This window comes from Bactrocera dorsalis, unplaced genomic scaffold (assembly GCF_023373825.1).
Source record: "Bactrocera dorsalis isolate Fly_Bdor unplaced genomic scaffold, ASM2337382v1 BdCtg018, whole genome shotgun sequence".
Lineage (NCBI taxonomy): Eukaryota > Metazoa > Arthropoda > Insecta > Diptera > Tephritidae > Bactrocera > Bactrocera dorsalis.
In genome coordinates, this window is record NW_026038069.1 from 1 (window position 1) to 18,588 (window position 18,588).

General features: G+C 36.1%; 1 protein-coding gene across 5 annotated transcripts; it reads right to left on the reverse strand.

Annotated features, from left to right (window-relative positions):
• Positions 1–1,763: 1,763 nt before the first annotated feature.
• On the reverse strand, positions 1,764–16,599 carry LOC125779963 (autotransporter adhesin BpaC-like). 5 transcript variants are annotated; one of them, XM_049461267.1, is made up of 3 exons: positions 15,857–16,599; positions 15,291–15,467; positions 1,764–4,879 (listed from the first exon to the last, which is right to left on the reverse strand). In XM_049461267.1, exon 3 carries the CDS (start codon positions 4,603–4,605, stop codon positions 3,565–3,567), a length of 1,041 nt encoding a protein of 346 aa, XP_049317224.1. In that variant the 5' UTR covers positions 4,606–4,879; positions 15,291–15,467; positions 15,857–16,599; the 3' UTR covers positions 1,764–3,564. The 5 variants fall into 5 exon arrangements, with proteins under 5 accessions (XP_049317224.1, XP_049317220.1, XP_049317223.1 ...); XM_049461263.1 differs by lacking the exon at positions 15,291–15,467; XM_049461266.1 differs by lacking the exon at positions 15,291–15,467 and having other exon boundaries at positions 15,703–16,599.
• Between the last annotated feature and the right edge of the window lie 1,989 nt (positions 16,600–18,588).

Below are 18,588 nucleotides of genomic sequence, written 5' to 3' on the forward strand. Positions count from 1 at the left end.
AAATATAGTTTTCATGTAGCCGTCCCTACTAGATTCTAACAATTTTGAGAAATAATTGACCCTTAGGCCTAAGTAAGCAGAAATGAGTTTGACGCATAGTTTCTCTCCCGACCAAAATCGGCGTCTAGTGACCCGACAGTCAACTGCTTGGCACTTGACTGGTGCTTCTAATATATACTAAGATAGAAAAAATCTTTAGCTTTCACTTGAGAGCAAAAGGGTGAGAGCAGTAAATTCTATCCGGCAAACGTGGACTTGGAAAAGTCCGCACTTCATAACGGCCTAACTACTCAGATCAGCCAAAAGTATTGAGATAAAGAAACTACTTACTCAAAAACTCAACTGAATCTAACGACCCTTGTAGGTTTAAAGTGTCTGATTTAATACATTAGTATTTGTGCAGCACCCACACAAACATAAATAATAAATAAATATGCGCTTAAATGAAACGCACTTAATGTGCGATTTGAGTGACATACCGAGAATTGCTAGCAACGGCGCGGCCCCGCCGACGCCTTGCCAAACGCGCATAACTAAGTACACACCCAGAGCGTTGTTCTTCCCTGATAGAGTTGCCAACGGTTGGCACTTAACTTCACTGTAGCAAATTAAAATTACGATTTTAATCTCAATGCCACGCCAAAGAGATTTTTATTTAATTCCATTAAACTTTATTGCTTGTAAAGACAACGCTGATTGAGTCATTGCTGAATTAAAAAATCATTTTCAAGTTAAATAAATAGTGCGGCACGATCGCCGCGATCGTTCTGTTGGTGCTTATGCCAAATTTGGTGAAAATCTTAATTCTATAGACAGGCAGTCTGCTGATATTGATCGCGTTCGAAGTTATTAATGAGTTTTCAAGCATTATTATTATAATGTTGCCTACATTACACCGAAGCCATGTCAATCCGATTGAAAGATTGAAGTATGAACGGTATATTTACTCAAGCTTTAAAGAGTTATTTATATATAATTAAATTTCTTTAATTATTAATAGGAATATTTTAAGAATTTCATGAATATAATTTGACATTGACATTTACAATCAACGCTAGAGTGCGATGGCAGTGCCGCGTAATTAACCGATCGACCAAATTGATATGTAGGGAAATACACCATTACTAATACTAATAATATGATAGTTATTTTAAAATAATTATATAAGAGACCTATACAAACGATCTTTCAAAGATGTCGACGCTTTATGGAGCTAAGTTTGGCCGGAATTTTGAAAACATAACCTTAAAACTCAATGAGCTCTGATTTCATTTATATACTGTAATTTGCTATGGATACACTAAACGTTAGTGAATCAGCTCTCATCGGCCCATAACTAAAACTGTTATAGCCTAGCTTTTGAGACAGACCGATCGTATGATTTCAGTCTTTCAGTGCTTTAAGAGGTATATTAGGAGTGTCTAACACTGGTTCTCCAATGCAATATCAGGATATAAACAACAACTCAGCAGCCCTGGGAATGATGTAGAAGATTTTTCATTTATAGTTTTTATAACTAATAATATTTCTACCCAAGACCTTAAGAATCATTTGCAAAAATTTTTAGAACTGATTTCTTAAGGGGCTATACCAGTGTGACAATTTCAAAAAAAAAAAATTTTTATTTGCTTATTCGATAGAATATATTTCCGTAAATACCCTGTGAAATCGGGAAGGCGGTATCTTGAATAGTTTTCGGATGACAGCGCTCTAAAAGCCGACCGCTCGGAGGTGCAAACATATGTAAATATATACATAAGTGAAACTTTAAACGCGTTTTTCTCGAAACGACATTTTTCAAAATTGCTGACATCATAACTCAACCAGAAATTGACCGATCGACTTCAAATTCAAACTGAGTATTTTTGAATACATTTACTGTATTTACAATGGACTACGATCTTTTTGATTGATTGAAAATTGTCAATTTTGCATTAAAAAAACGACCATTTTTTTCCTAAAAAAAACGATTTTTTTTTTCAAAATTACGCCATTTTGTTAATTTTTGATATTTTTCAAAGATCGTAGTTCATTGTATAGGAAATATCTTTAAGTTTAATAAACTTTTCAAATTTTTTTGTTTCAGCTACTCATTCGGCCGGAATCATGCCAGCAGTTGGGGCACTTTTTTTTTGGCACCTCCGAAGACAGCTTATAACTCCGTTATTTTTCAACATTTTTGTAAAACAAAAATCTTAAAATATAACTAAAAATATACCTTATTACGTTCAAAGAAGCTCGAAATATTCAATAGCGTATTTTCTCTTAAAAAAATTCACGTAAGTCGCCTAATTTTTCAGGCGTCACATCGGTATAGCCCCTTAATTTCGTGATAGGGTCCTCACTATAATGTTTGTATGAACTCTTGAGCTTTTTAAAATATAATTTTTTGACGACTTAGAATCGAGGAATGAAATGTGGTTATATAAGCAATGAAAACCCTGATATGTTAGAAACAAGAAATATGAACAGACTCTAGCTTTAAAAAAGGACTTTCGACAATACAAATTGATGAAGTATAATGCAATATACTGCCAAAATAATTTGAGTGTGTGGCTGCATTTAGATTTAGAGAATGATTGTGGACCGCGGCGAAAGATTTTTTCTTCGATTTTGATGATTTTTCTTCGGCTTCTCTTAGCTATACACATACAAGTATACTGCCTTCTATATGCTCATATAGGTATGTTGCATGCAACTATTTAATAACTCTTTTATGAGCCTATTAAAAGCAAATCTAGCATTGTTACTACACACCAATAACAACAATAAAAAATTATATAGTCCTCAATGCAACGAGCACATAACATTCACTGAATATACAGTTCGTTTACTAAGTAAATATTGATAGGCTTGATGGCACATGTGACCAATAGAGCCCAGCACAAGGCATGCGTCTTCAGTTTCCTGCTCCACGCACTGTAGCGACGGGGCCACCTACGCAATGCAACATACGATCACGTACAACAACGCATAAAGAACGACAATCATATGAACGCGTATGTTTACAGCAATAAAACTATATGAATAGTTAAGCGAATGACAGGGGAACAACTACGAAAGAATGATTGAAGAGCAAAGAGTTATTACATGGAATTGTTGGTATGTGAGCGCCTCACAATTGATCGCCACAAGGGTTTGCAAGCATGCGTACACATGCACTATTGTCTAACTTTGCAGTGTTGCATTCGAATTGACGAGTTAGCGCGGCCCGTCTAACGTTACAAGGCAAAAAAGGCAATTAAATAAATTAAAGCAACTATAAAAGACGAATAGTGCGCATAATTTCTGACGTTTAACTCAACTTAACGGTTGGACAGTTAGTTGCACTCAGCGGGCGTATCCGATTGCTTGCCGCGAGCAACACGAAAATTGCATTGACAAGCGCAACAAAGCGCGCTGTTAGGAACACATGTTTATATTTTTTTATAAAAAGAGGTCAACTGACATGTAACGGTAATATTAGATGTGCTAATATGGTATTTACAACTATTAGGTTAGTTTAGTTGCAACGGTTCATAATTATCTATGTAAATAGTTGACCGGATATGCGTAAGTAATAAGTCAAACCTGCTGTTTTATAGCCTCATCGTAGTTCTTGAAGACTCCACTATTGGCGCCGTAACCGCGCAGCGCCAACGAACGTTCCCAAATCGCCTGCCAGTTGAGCGCTTCGCGTGTGTTTCGCCGCAGTGAGCTGCGAAAGCTGCGATTGCTTAATGATGACGCTGCAGTGCAACCGCTGCCACTGGCGCTGCTGTTATTACCGCTGTGACTTGCGTAGATCGACATGTTGTTATTGTTGCGCATGCCAGCTCCGCTATTCCACGGCGGACGCGCATTCATGTTTGCATTAGCAGTTGCAGTGTTCTTACGTCCCGCTACACGAAAGCTGCGATATTTCTGCGTGCGTTCAAAAGTGCTCTGCTGCGCGCTGTTGATAGCCGTCATTGAAGTATTTGCGCTGCTAGCTAGACTGTTCTCAGCCGAGTGATCGCCATCGCTATGCAAACGCATACGTCGGCTTACGCTGTTCGTCGTAGCGGGCGCTGGGGATGCAGTGCGCGCTGTTGCGTTGCGCTGTTGGCTTTGTGCACGCTTAACGCTTAGCATTGGGGAGCGCGGTGTATCGACAGCTTTGAGCGCTTTGGCCATAGCGACCGCATATTCCTTGGAGTGTGCGCTGAGCATTGGTTTTTTGGCGAGCGCTGGTTTGGCGCCGCCAACTTTTTGTGTGATTGGCGTCGACGCGCCATCCATCGTTGTGCGTCCATTCGGCGATACCATTGAATCGTTTGAATGCCAAGATGCTGAATTCTCAGAACCGCTATCACTAATCGTTTCCGAACTGATGCTGTTCTTACGCGGATTAGACTTTGCAGAAAGCGTTGCATTCGCCTGATGTTGTGTATGTACGCCATTTTTGTGGGTGCTGGTGTTGTTGTTGGCAGCTAAACGTGATTTAAGCGTGCCACAGGCGTGCGCCTTGCCGGTACAGCCTCGATGAAATTCCGGATTCAAGCCAGAGCCGGGCTGTGCCGGCGTCGCTGGCTGTATGGGTGATGCGCGGAGCGTTTGTTCGAATTTTTTCGGTATCAGAAACATTTTTGTCTATATTGTGGACTCAATCGAGTTGTCACTGAGTTAAGAGGTGCGTTAAATAGCGCTTACTAATAATTTTCATACTAGCATTGTTCGATTTTATTTAATCGCCGTTTTATATTCAGTTTTTTGTTGTTAACTTTCTTTTTTAGTTTTACTACACAATGATTTGATTCACCTTTCTTGTGCTTGATTTTCACTTTCAACAAATACTTTCTGTTTCTTTTACGTTTTACTTTGCAAATGTTATGTTTTTATTTTATATTCTTTGCATTTACTAAAATTCATACACAAACCATTTAATTTGTTATATTATTAACAAATACTTTTGATTCAAGTTAAATTCAATTTGTTCTACATTATTTATTCATAGAATGAAAGTTTAGCGTTTTTTAGCGGACCCTATTTAAAAATTCCTCCATATATTTTCCAATACAATTTGCTAACGCTCGACCTTCCCAAGCGACATCGCTTTGCACTATGGGCTATTGAAAAATTCCAAGGAGAACAAACGTTTCCGAGCCAAATTTTGTTCAGCGATGAGGCCCATTTCTGGCTCAATGGGTATGTAAACAAACAAAATTAGACCTCAAGGAATTCAAGAGCTGCCAATTCATCCAGAAAACACAATGGTTTAGTGTAGTTTGTGGGCCGGTGGAATCATCGGTCCATATCTTCAAAAATGATATCGGTAAGAATGAAAACGTCAATGGCGACCATTATCGCGCCATGTTAACCGACTATTTGATGCTGAAAGTCATGCTCTCAGGGACATTTGGTTTCAGCAAGATGGCGTCACTTCCCACACATCGCATCAATCAATGGATTTATTGAGAGAACACTTCGGTAAGCAAATAATTTCACCTTTTGAGCCTGTCAATTGGCCACAAAGATAATGTGATGTTATACCGTTAGATATGTAAAGTCTAAAGTCTACGCGAACTTTGACGCTTCGATTCAGGCAAAACATCATGCGTGTCATTCGCCAGTTACCAGTCGAAATGTTCGAACGAGTCATCGAAAATTGGACACAAAGGATGGACCATCTGAGACGTAGCCGCGGCCAACATTTCAAAGAGATATTCTTCAAAAAATAAATGCCAAATAATGTTCTTTCGATTGGTAATAAGCATTCCCCTTTAAATTTGAAGTTTCTGTGTTTTTTATTTAAAAAAGTAAGCTCCAGCGAAATGGATCACGCTTTAGATGAAAATGTGGTCAAAGGAGTTAATTCAGAGAGTTATAAATGAATTTGCTGGATATTGATATTAGCTACAAAAAAATTACTAAAAATGACAGACCAATTTTCTTTTACTATTTTCTTTTTTTGCCACACTGCACAATTTCGTTGCAGTTGATCGATTTTACTATTAAGCCTAAATAAGTTTACTTCTAAAGGCAAGTTTATAAAATTCTACGCGCAACCAACGCAAACCACAGCATTTCATTCATAAAATTCGTGTCTAACAAAAGCGCCCACGCGCGCATTCGATACGCGCTTGATTCATACACGCTGATTTTTGCATATTCCTACACGTTTTGTTTACTTCAACTACATTTGCATGTTGTTTTTCTCTAATTAGTTAAACTTTTATTTTCGCACTTGAAAACAGGCAAAAAAATAGCAAAAGTACTAACTAGTATTACTGTTACTGTTGTTGTTGCTGTTGCAGTGTCATTGTTGCGCCGAATTGAATTCGCATTTGTTTGCATTGTTGTAATAGTAATTTAGCAAATTCCATGGTTAGAGCAACAATAGTCAGTTTTAATGTGGTTTTGGGCCAACAGCTCAAGCATAGCAGCGCATGGCTAGCGGCAAGAGTGAATGACAACAACACCAATAATGACAGCAAAACAGTAACTACTGTAAGAATAGCGCTTTTGCTTTCCGCACTGCGTCGAAGGCGAACGCGCATGCTTAGCACTTATAATAATACAATAAGACAATAATACATAAAAATCGCCAAGCAAAAAGGTAAATAGCCAGCAGCTAAGAGCTCAAAGCAAGCGCGCTGTGCGAAGCTAAGAGCCAAGAGCAAGTGGCAAAAGCCGCTTGCAATGATCGTCACCTTGACTAACGGCCGACACCGAATAAGCGCAAACGCACAACGCGCCCAAGCGTATGGATGTTTAGGTGCATGCACTAGGGTAATTTTTAGAATAATTTAAATTTTAGATGAAAAATTTAACTGACTTCGTAAGGAACTAATTTTTATAAGTGACAGCATTATTATTAATACCAACGTCGGTGAAGGTTTAAGGCATCAGAGCTAATAAGAATTAATTTAAGGAACACCCTAATATACACATAAGTAAATACATGCCCCGCAGCAATAAAAACCACCTAGGCACTGCCGCTACGCCATACACGCGACACAGCATCATAAATGCACCGATCAAATTACGAGCACAACAACAATAAATCTGTGTACAACAAGTAAAAAGCTGACAGAAACGTAAAATAAAGTTCTAAGCATTTGTTACACCTCAAGCAGGCGTACACTAGTGCTCAGTGTTGTCACTTGTGGGTTTTGCGGAAATTCTATTAAGTTTGGGCGGCATGAAAGCAACGCGCATAGCGAATTCGCAAACGATCGTCATATACTGTCATACCCACCACGCTTGCCGCACTGCCCATAAACGTGTAACAACTCATTTAAATGTGTTTGCCTGCACATATATTTATTCACTCTTTGTTACTCTAATGAATTCTTTGTATGATATAAGTGAGTTATATAAACATTTGGGTTGACAGCGCGTAGAGAAGTTGGCAACGATCGGCGCGGTCAGTCCAAGTATTTGTTGCCAAATACATAGAGCGTTTAATTAAAACAAACGGAAATTGAACACTTTTAAGGCATTCGCGGATAGAATGTTGACATTTCTTTGTATTACTATCGGAATTTAATTCTAACATGGGGCAAATAAAAAACAGTGAAATGACAATGATCGGCAGTGATCAGGTGGATAACGGATTTGTAAAACCGTATTTTTTAAAACAAAAATCAAACTGAAAATGGCTCTGATTGGTCATACAAACAGAACGATCGGAATCGAGGGGCAAAAGTTGTCAGCTCTTACTTTTAGCGAAATGTATTACATGTAGTAACGGGTGGGCCATCTAACGTTTTAAATTTGAATTATCTATATTTCGACATTGGAAACGTCAAATACCATTCGGAAGTGACAGATATTCAGTAAAAAGTCTAAAATTTACGAAATGGGTCGCTATTCACTATTCTACAGTTCGCAGATTGGGCAGAAGATCGTTTGACCGAGGATGGTCAATGTTACCAAAAAATCATCTTTTCGGACGAGGCTCATTTCCACCTCTATGGTTACATTAACAAGCAGAATTGTCGCATTTGGGGCACAGAAAACCCGCACGTTATGGTCGAGAAGCCAATGCACCCAGCACGAATCACTGTATGGTGCTGATTTTGGTCTGGTGGAATCATCGGCTCATTTTTCTTCGGAAATGAAGAAGGAACCGCCGTAACCATCAATGGTGAGCGATATCGCGCAATGTTAACCGAATTTTTCTTCAAGCAAATTGAAGAGGAAGACTTGGACAACATTTGGTTTTAGCAGGACGGCGCTACGTGCCATACAGCAAACGCTACACTCACTCTTTTACGCCCTATCTTCGAAATTTAAAATTTTATATGGCCCACCCTATATAAAAAGCCCATATTATAATCTAAAAACTTAAGATTTCTTAACACAAAATTCTGTAAGCAACACATGGATCATCACAACTTAATTTGATTTATACAAGCTGATTGTTTGACCAATTGGCTAGCAAGCAACTTTCAAACCTTATTAACATAGCCATCTTAATAGTCTGTCCATATTCAACACCAACCTACGCTAAAATAGCGATCACAGTGATAAGACTGCTGCAACGAAGTCTTCATAAGTGCAAAAGGCCATTGATTTTGGTTAGAAGCATTGACCTTTCGCCAAGTTGAAAGTAAAACAAAATTTTGTCTACGAAGTTTTTTCAACTCACATTCGTTAATAAATCGAGTTAACGGAATTTCAGAGATGCCACCACAAGACGCCTTTTGTGTACATTTTAACAATTTATGATTTTTCAATTAACATAATCATGTGGGCTGTTATATGCATGATTGCGACAAAATAAAATGCAGTAGATGCTAGAAAGAGCACAGATTTACTTCTCAACATACGCTCTTGCTCTCTGTGACAAATTAAAGTGCATTAGTAGGGTCATGGCTGTTTCAATACCGTCGAAAAAGTTTATTATGAAAGTTAAAAGATATTCTGAGCTATGCACAGACAATTTTTATTGCTGCGATTTATTGATAACAATAAATTTTCAAATTTTAAGTACCTAGACCAAGTTTACTTTTTATATGAGATCTTACATTTTCATCGGGTTGAACACGAAGATAAATGAAAAGCAATATGAGCCATGTAGTGAAAGGACCTTTGAAATCGAAGGGTTGGACGTTTCTGACAACTGAAGTTTCTTGCTTTAATTCTGCAAGATTTCGACAGGATAAAAGCACAGAAAGTTTAATAAAGGACACTAATACGGATTTCCGGAATTGGCCGATTGTAGGCTTGATTTTGTTAAAGAAACAATATAAAGGGCTAACATAACTTGGAACATTTTATGCCTAACAACAAGCTACGAAAACAATATATACTTATGTACATAAGTAGCCGCAAATAATATCAAACAATAATAAAGAGGAAACAATTAGATGGCATGATACACATCACGTTTTATCTTTCACCCGTTTTTGCTCTGCTTTACTTTCGTAGAGCAGGAGACACGCACGCGCCATAATTTCATGCCGAATCAATCGAAATTACATTCGTGCCATATTATATAACATAGGATTAGTGGGCAATTGTCGACAAACCGTTAATTCTATTGGAAAACAAGATTATTATTACAGTTATTCTATTTTTGTTATTAAAATTGATAACTAGTACCAACAAATGCATTGAAAGCACCAGCCAAACAAACCGCCACGCAACAATAAGCGTGCAACTGACAAGCTGCGAGCATTCTCACACAAAGCCGCATTCAGAGGTCTGCCAGTTGTGCACAACAAGCGCTGAATACTAAATGAAATTTCAACACACAAACGAAGAAAAAAAATGAAAACATTTAATGGGAACAGAAAATAATAACGTAACAGCAAATTCGTACGATCAACAGCAGTGAAGATCACTAAAATATCAAATGCAATAATAACTAAGGAAAACATTTGCCATGAGACCGGCCGACACACGAGGAGCCGCCGAGTGAAGCGGCGTATAGAGGAGAGATAATTGTGGGCAATTGTTGGGAAGTGGTGTTAAAAACTTAGCCATTGGCGAATTATAGCCAAGTTGTTGTTATTGCGATTGCTATTGATTGATTCACGATCTATTGTCATGCAGTGCTGACTGACTGACTGATCAGCAACTTGGACGATCAATAAATAGCAAAAGGCAAATACAATATTTTTCAAGACTTCAACTAAGTAAGTTGTATTTGTTGCTAAATGCACAATATAAAGCGGCATTTGTTGTTGCTTTTATATTTTTGTATTATTTATTTATTTTGCTGTGCGATCAGTACATCATCATGTGATTATCATTTGATCGTTTTTTTTTTTGTTTTTGTTTTGCTATATCAAAGGGATTATGGATAGACAACGGCGTGAATAATATTTACAACGATTATTTATTACGTTACGTTAATGTATGAAGTTATTACGCCTGCCGGGCGTTGCTAGCTCTATTAGCTCCATTTATGATCACAAATCCATTCACACATACATACATATGTATGTACATGGCTTGATAATAGCCATATAAGGAAAATACATGTGTTTACCAGATATTTTTTTATATTGTATATGGTATTATATTTTGTTTTTGTACATGGACACACACTCGGACGCGTTCGTCAGTCGTACGCGCGACTGTTGTGTCCCCACATGCGTTGCCGTTTAATCAAAAGTAGGTAAGGTCGTGCAACTTAAACTCCGATTTAATTGTACTAATGAGTAGAATGGCGATTTAATGGAACTAATTTTTACTTATGTTTATTTATTATTATATTTTTAGCTCATTAGTGTTGTGTACAGAAGTGTTGTGTAGAATGAATTGGAATGGATGATTTGTTTCGGTAATGTGACTGCAAGTGTATTTGAGCGCTTAATTAGCAATTGCGGAGTGAAAGGTGGAGGGAAAAAAAACTATTTTATGCAACTATGAATCGATTAAAAGTGGAGGCAGAAAAAAGCTGTGTAAAATTTGATCTAATGACTCTAATTGAATAGCAAATTGTGTCATATACGTGGCTATGTTTTTAAGTACGCGTTGTGAGGAAATGTATATATTAATGAGATAAATTGTTAAGTCCCTAACAATTAGACGTATGTGCTATGCATGTGATTAGGCTTTGAACTATCGCCGACGAAACAAGTCAATAAGGAGTAATATGTCAAATATCATGAATGTATGGGATAGTCGAAAAAGTCTTTTCGTATTTCTAATCAAACTTCAACTTATTTTTTTTTTATTCATACAAATAAATAAATAAACAAATATGTACCATTGGGTTTACCACTTTTTCATTTTCATTTCTTCATTATTTTCACTCGATACGAAAAGACTGCCAATATACGAAATAGTGACATCTGATATAGAAAATCTTAAGACGTCGTTTTAATGAGTAGTATAATTTTTATATAGGATATGCAAGTAATGCTGTTAAAACCATTACTGTGCTCTATTGAAGTCAAAACCAATGTGTTTATTAAAAAAAAAAAAAAATCCCAAACAAAATGCAAGATCGTATTAGAACTTTGTGACATGTGTAAGAACAAATATTTTGCTCTCCGTTCAGTGCACACACAATGTGGATTACATATTCTAATTGCAGAGATCTGTTGAAATAAACATGTCGCAAACGTCTCTCGTCAGTGGGTTCTTATAGTATTGAAATAAATCATTTCGAGCAAAAGACGGCTAAAGATAAAAAGACAAATGTTGAAATTCTTCATTTTTGTTTTCATTTTTTTTTTGAGGAACCGAACAAGAAAAACTCATTATGAACTTTCACTAATCGCCTGGACTGACTGCCGCAGGTTAGGTTGGGTTAGGTCGACCAGGGCGTTTGGAGAAATCTACGCAATATTTACATATGTACGTATGTAATTCTAAAAAATTTCTACAAAGCAGCTTTAGTAAAACAAACTTTGTACTCGATTTGTTTATTTTATGTTGGTGTGCAAGATTTGCTTGTTGAAAATTTGGGTTTTGAAATAAGTAAATATGAATATATGTATGTATGTATATATAGTTGCATGCACTGTCCTCGTTACAAATATAACAATTTAGACAGTTTTTCGACACTTTGCTTAGAATTCGACCCAAATTCATAATAGGGTCGATGATGTTTGTTAGTGATTTTTAATATAATAAATCTTTACTTCAATATTTTCATACATACATCGAAGAAAAATATGAATTATCGGCGATTTAGGCTCAGCACAAACTGGAGAAGCCTCTGAAATCATTACAGAAGATTTAAATTTCGTTATTTACAGACTATGGTATGGTCAAATTTCGTAACGAAGTGGATTATATTTTGTAAGGCAGCTATATGTTATACTAGTCCGATAATGGGCGGTTCCGACAACTGAACAGCTTTTTGCGGAGGAAAACATGTGTGCAAGATTTCAGATCGATATTTAACGGACATACAGATTGCGGACAGACAGACAGATGGACATGGCTAAATCAACCCCGCTCGTCGCGCTGATCATTTAGACGCACATATGTATACTTTATAGGGTTTCCAACGTTTCCCATAGTATACCCTGTAAATTTCGAAAGGCCTGACAGACTAATCAGGGAGAGATGGAATTCCTTAAGTGCATGCAGGATCACCAAGATCATTTGCAATAACCTTATAAGAGATTTATAATTTACTCACACGGTCTCGAAAGAACATCTGCACGGTCGTTGACTTATTGACACACAACCACTGGCATCACATACGAGCCGGTTAGGCATGAGAGAGAGGCTGGAACACCTCCTTTGTCTCCACCCAGCAATAAATAGAACTCGTTTTAAATATCTACTGTCCGAAAAGTAATAGGACTGAGTCTATTAAAAAAATTTATTTTACCAATCGTTACAATTCTTTAAAAACGTTCAAAAGGCTCCTTCTGTGTAGATACAGCTCTGCCAGCGCTATTTCCAAGCAATTGAAATTGAAAGCAAAGTGTATGCTGCTTGGATCCCCTTTCATCGACCTTTTCAGGCAAGGAAACAAGAAAAAAAGTCCGGGGAGCCACATCTGGGCTGTAGGGCGGCTGCGGAAGCTTTAGGATGCCGGCCTTAATTAAGTAGCTGAAGCGAGGCGTTATCGTGGTGCAACTTCCAATCGACTGCGATGTCTTGTCAGACCAGATTGAACTTTCGTTTGAGTCTCCTGAGGACTCCCACGTAAAACTTGGCATTGACAGTATGTCAGGAGGACCAAATTCATGGTGGACGATGACAAAAAAGATGAGCATCGTTTTCACTTTGGATTTGCTCATTATTCCGGTCTTCATCAGGGCACTCTCCCAAAAGGCATGGTGCCACCGAAAAACACCACTTCTTGCTAAAGCAACATCAAAACATCAAGGGTAAGCCTGCTTGATCATATCAAACTGACTCTTCAGGTGCTCGGATACAACTGACCAGCCGTTCGTTAGCTAGGACGCCCTCTACCGAATCCAGTCGGTGCGCGCAGGCTTCGAAGTACAGTCGCGGCGAAAGAAAATCAGTCCTATTACTTTCTGAGCAAACCCTGTAGGAGCTTCGCAGTTCTAGGGTCTAGATGAAATGTCGCAGAAAGTGTTGGTGTCTTGTATGACGAATACTTCCCTTAGAATTTAACTGAACCGCCATCTGGCAACACTAAGGACCAGTAGGTATAGAGTTATAATCGACCAGTATAATCTAACCTAAACTAATATCGGCTATAATCGCGTAAGCGGTGTCTACGCCAATTAAGAAGAAGAAGAATCTAATATACCTTGTTAAGGGTATAACAAAAAAACAAAAATTAATGCACATCGACAATTAAAATGCAATAAAATGCCACAGTCGAAAAATCAGTTAGAAAACTAATGCATATTTAATGAATGAATTACATACACACATATGTAACACCAGTATGGTTTGGCAATAAAAATTGAAGATTTGGCTGCAACACACGAAAATACCAAACAATAAAAGGAAAAAAATCTAAATAAATTTTCTATTTGCATAAATAATAACCTTTAACGAGTAATACCTGCAGAAAAATTAATTTATTGAATAAAGTTGAAATGGCAGTTACAGTAGGTGATATATCTATTCATACATTTGTATGTAAATATATGTACATATGTATACTAAACTTATGGCAAACGACCGCAAGCCTGGCTGGCCGATTTGAGCAATTTACGTTGCTCGCTTGAGTTGATCGCTATCGTGTAAGCGCAGATAGATCAAACGATCGTGGCAACGTTCACGTACTTAAAAATGCAAGTTTGACATTTAAATATTGATTTGATTTTCATTAGAGTTTTTTTCTCATGAGTTTGTGGTATTTTGTTTACATATCGAAATATATAATTAATTTAATTTCGTTTGCGTTGCCAACTTTGATTGTGATTTTATGCATACGTTATCGATAAATTTGGTATATCGATGAATTTTTTCTTATTAGTTGCAAAAAACTACAAGACTACCACAGAGCGACAACACAAACATTATTAACAGGATATTTAAGATAGATTTTTTAAACAAGAAAATGCATGTTTGTAGGTTCCGGAAATTATTTCCTAAACCGTCAGATCTGACTTTTTAGGATACTTTCTCTTTCAAATCTTTTAGCAGCGGTTTCAAGATTACCCAAGTCACATCGTAAATATTGTGAATCCGCCCTCATCCCTTTGCAGATGATGAGAAATTGCTTGGTTCACTTTAAGTCTCATTTTACGTTATTCAAAAATGCATCAAATAATATCGGACGAGCAAAATATAAATAAGCGGACATTTCTTGCTCATATGTGGATTCAAAACAAACTATTTTGGATATGATTCTCGACCACAAGTTCAAATTTAATGCAGTCGGGGAGATGCAGGCGGATGGCTTTCACGCCAGTAAAACTATTTCTGAATGTTTTATGATCCGACTGCAATAAATCAATGTAAATAATTTGTTCAGGTTGCTCTAGTCCATATTATTTCATTATTACATATTTTTTGAATAGTTAAGGAAAGCTCTTTGTCAAAACCTAATACTATTTTGAACATGTTTTCTTTTTACGCCACTCTCACAAGACCTCAGGACTGCTAACGAAGTTCCTACAGCCTTTTTTATATTTAACAACATGATATTCTTTAAGTTTGATTTAAACAAAAACAAAAAATTAAATTAAACTCCAAATCCAGGATATTAAAATTATATTTTTTATACTTAGATTTTTTATGATAAGTAGACATTTTTTGTTGTGCTATGTTATATAATGTTTTTACGTTAATATAACGTTTTATTATATAATGTTATGTTATGTCATAGTATGTTATTTTAAACAATATTATATTATAGTAAGTATGTATATATTTGCAATTAGTTTTTGAATTCTATAGTGTAATTTATGTTGTTGTTTTACTTTTAATTTCTATTTGCATATACGAATTTTAATGAATGAAATCAATAGCTTCTTCAACTGGCAGCTCGTAAATCAATTAGATGTGTAATCACCAAGTATTAAAATATTTGAAAGGAAAAATCTCAATAAACATTGTTCTTTGATCGCTGTGCCTTCAACTGCTTTAATTGTACTGTTCTGAGTATATATGTACGAAAGTAACAACAAACACTTTGAAAGTACCGATTACAACACAAACACAAAGGCCGACAAATGTAAATAGTTAATCAATACCGACAATTAAAGGGCCATCAAATCGAAGAGGCACACGAGGAAATATTAAACACCGGCCATTGGTGATGATTGCACGCTGATGACATCGATGTTACAAAAACAAAAATAAAAAAATTAAATGCACCACAATTACACATACGAATGTATACACAATGTAACACAAAGGGGGGAATACTATATATAAAAAAAATTAGTTAACGGAACAGCGCAACGCGACAAAGGGCTCAGATTTCACACGCATGCCCCTTAATTGTCGAACAGTGTTAAAGTTATGCTGAAGTTTAGGAATTTACTTCAAAACAAATTAAATCGGATTGCAGTGGAGCTATAGTAGTTCAACACGATCGGTTTGAGCTTACGAATCGACCGCGCATAACAAAGTTAACAAACAAACTAAATGACGGTGTTGCGCTGCCGCCCGTTGAATGTGGCAAAGTTGCTCACTATTTGCTGGCGGCGCGCCGGCTGTCTTGGTAGTGGTGCTGCGGCTCCCCAACAAAACACATACATATGTATGTATGTATGGTAAACTATCGTCAGCAGAGTTGGAGTGGCGATCGCTCACTTTAACACGGTGTACCTATGAGTAGGTTTGTGCGCATGTATTTGTGAGAGCGCTGATTATCTGAAGTCAATACCGCGCTAAAAATATAAAAAGCTGGGAGTTGCGAGTTGCGAGCAAAACAATGCAATTGCAGCAGAAGAGAAGCAAAAACAACAATAAAAACCAAAACTCGAGACAAAAAAGCAGCGAGACATTGTTTCAATTAGCATTGCTGCAATTATCGCCTACTGTGCGCCGCGTAATGCGTAGGAAACGGCAGCAGCAAGCAGCACCAGTATTTACACCAATAATTGCAGCTGAGCGTGGAGCGAAATGCGTTTGCGTTGGTGGAGCAGAGGTTGCGCTGGTGTTGCCATATTGTAAGTATTAAAGACGTTTTTAAGTAGTTTTGACAAATACAATATATTGAAGTAATAAACATACATACATATGTATATCAAATTCTTCTAAACTTAATTTACTTATTATTTCTTTCTTTTTTATTACAAATAAATTATGTAAATGCTTAGCGAAATATATTTTTTTAAATAAAGGTACATATGTAAATAAATTATTTTAAGGAAACGAAAAAAAGGTATTTTTCTATGTTTAATTTTTTTGAATAAAACAAAAATTTAAATGAAAGTTAAATTGCAATATTTACTAAAAATTTAAATTAGCTGCTTTACAAAAAAATAAAATAAATTAAATAAATATATATTATTAAGTAAAGCAAACAGAATAACTAAATATTCAAATTGTAAATGTAAAAAATTAAATAAATTTGTATCTGATTATAAAAACATCGAAATTAAAAAAAAAAAATTATAGGAAATATGTATATATACATATGTATGTGTTGAATATAACCAAAAATTTCCAAGCATACACCCACGATTTTAAAGGCTTGGCTTCAAAAAATTTTTGGCATACTTCCTTTTCAAACATATCATTATACATACAAATGAGTTATTGATATGCAGATGAGTAGAACAATATCAAAGTGTGGTGTAGTCATCAATACTGTCAAAACAAATGAGTAATTGCATAATAAATTGAAGCTGGCAGAGACCAGTACATTTTTGATTTTATTAATTTTTTATATATTTTTTCAATTAGTGCGCATTTCGCACATTTCCTGGGCTTAACATGCCAGTTAACTGTTATAAGATTGGTCGTGTTGCTGATAGTTGTTAACAACAACAAATTTTCAAACAAATTGCTACTTCTTTACGATTTTATGGGCATGTTTGTGAGAAAATATCAAAAAAAGTAAATTTGCAAGCATCAGCGCACAACGCCTTCGCCCGTGGAACTCTATCTAACTCAGCATAGATTATACGTTTTATAGCTAAGGAGTTATTGGTTACTCACATCACCTTCTTGCCGCTTTAAGTGTTCAATTTTTGTTGTATTCATTTGTGTTTAACACTCCTGTCTCCAACACCTTTTTATTACGATCTATACAAATATACAACACACGCACGCAAACACATATATGTAAGTAAATGTTCCATGTTCACAAATGGGTAAATATTTGTCTAAGGTTCATTCTTAATTCGCTTTGAAGGCACACATACATACATATGTATTAGCGAATATTTTTTACTCTTTTTTGGCTTAAATTTTAAGTTGTTAAGAGGTGTGTACCAGCTGTTTTTCGTTTATTTTTGTCAAATTCGCAATTTCTATACCCTGAACAGGGTATATAAAGATTGCCACGTAGTAGCTGAAGGAAGCGTCGGAAACATTATAAAATATATATCCGTCCGTCTGTATAATAGCGAACTAGTCGCTTAAGTTAACAATCTAAAAAATTTGCACACGTGCTTTTCTTCCCAATAAGCTTTATATAGCACATAGCTGCAAACAACTGAATGTTTGGAATCAATTCCTTGTATGGGAAACTTTTTCGTTTGACGATGTATCTTAAAAAAAATTCGTCACGGCTTATTGTCAAGAGCAACGATACAATTTTCGTACTTGCATATAAGTACATAGCTGCCTTACAAACTGACTACTCAAAATCAAGTTCTTGTATGGAATATTTTATTTTATTTTATGGAGGGTATTATAGTTTCGGTGCAACCGAAGTTAACATTTTTTGTTGTTCCTATTCTTGTTGTCACTGCAGCAGTCAGCCGTTATTTATGTGCCACAATATTATTTTTTTAATGCATGCGTGCGAACTCCTGCGGTGCATTTCGTGTTAATACTCGTCGTTTCGCACATTTTTCGAAGCATTAGCCATAGTATACAAGCCGTTATAACACTTTTTATTGCACCTTAAAAATGTCATAGCATATTTATTTGACAATTTATGCAAGCGCCTTTGTGTATGTACATATGTATGCGAATGTAGATATACGGACAAGTTCACTTTCATTAGTTTGAGAACAAGAGTATATGGATGTAAATTTTGTATATACATATGTAAGTATGTAAGTTTACATTATAAGTTATAGCTTGTTGTAAGCAAGT

Coding starts and splice junctions, on each gene's coding strand:
- LOC125779963 (XM_049461263.1), bottom strand. CDS start 4,605: ATGTTTCTGATACCGAAAAAATTCGAACAAACGCTCCGCGCATCACCC.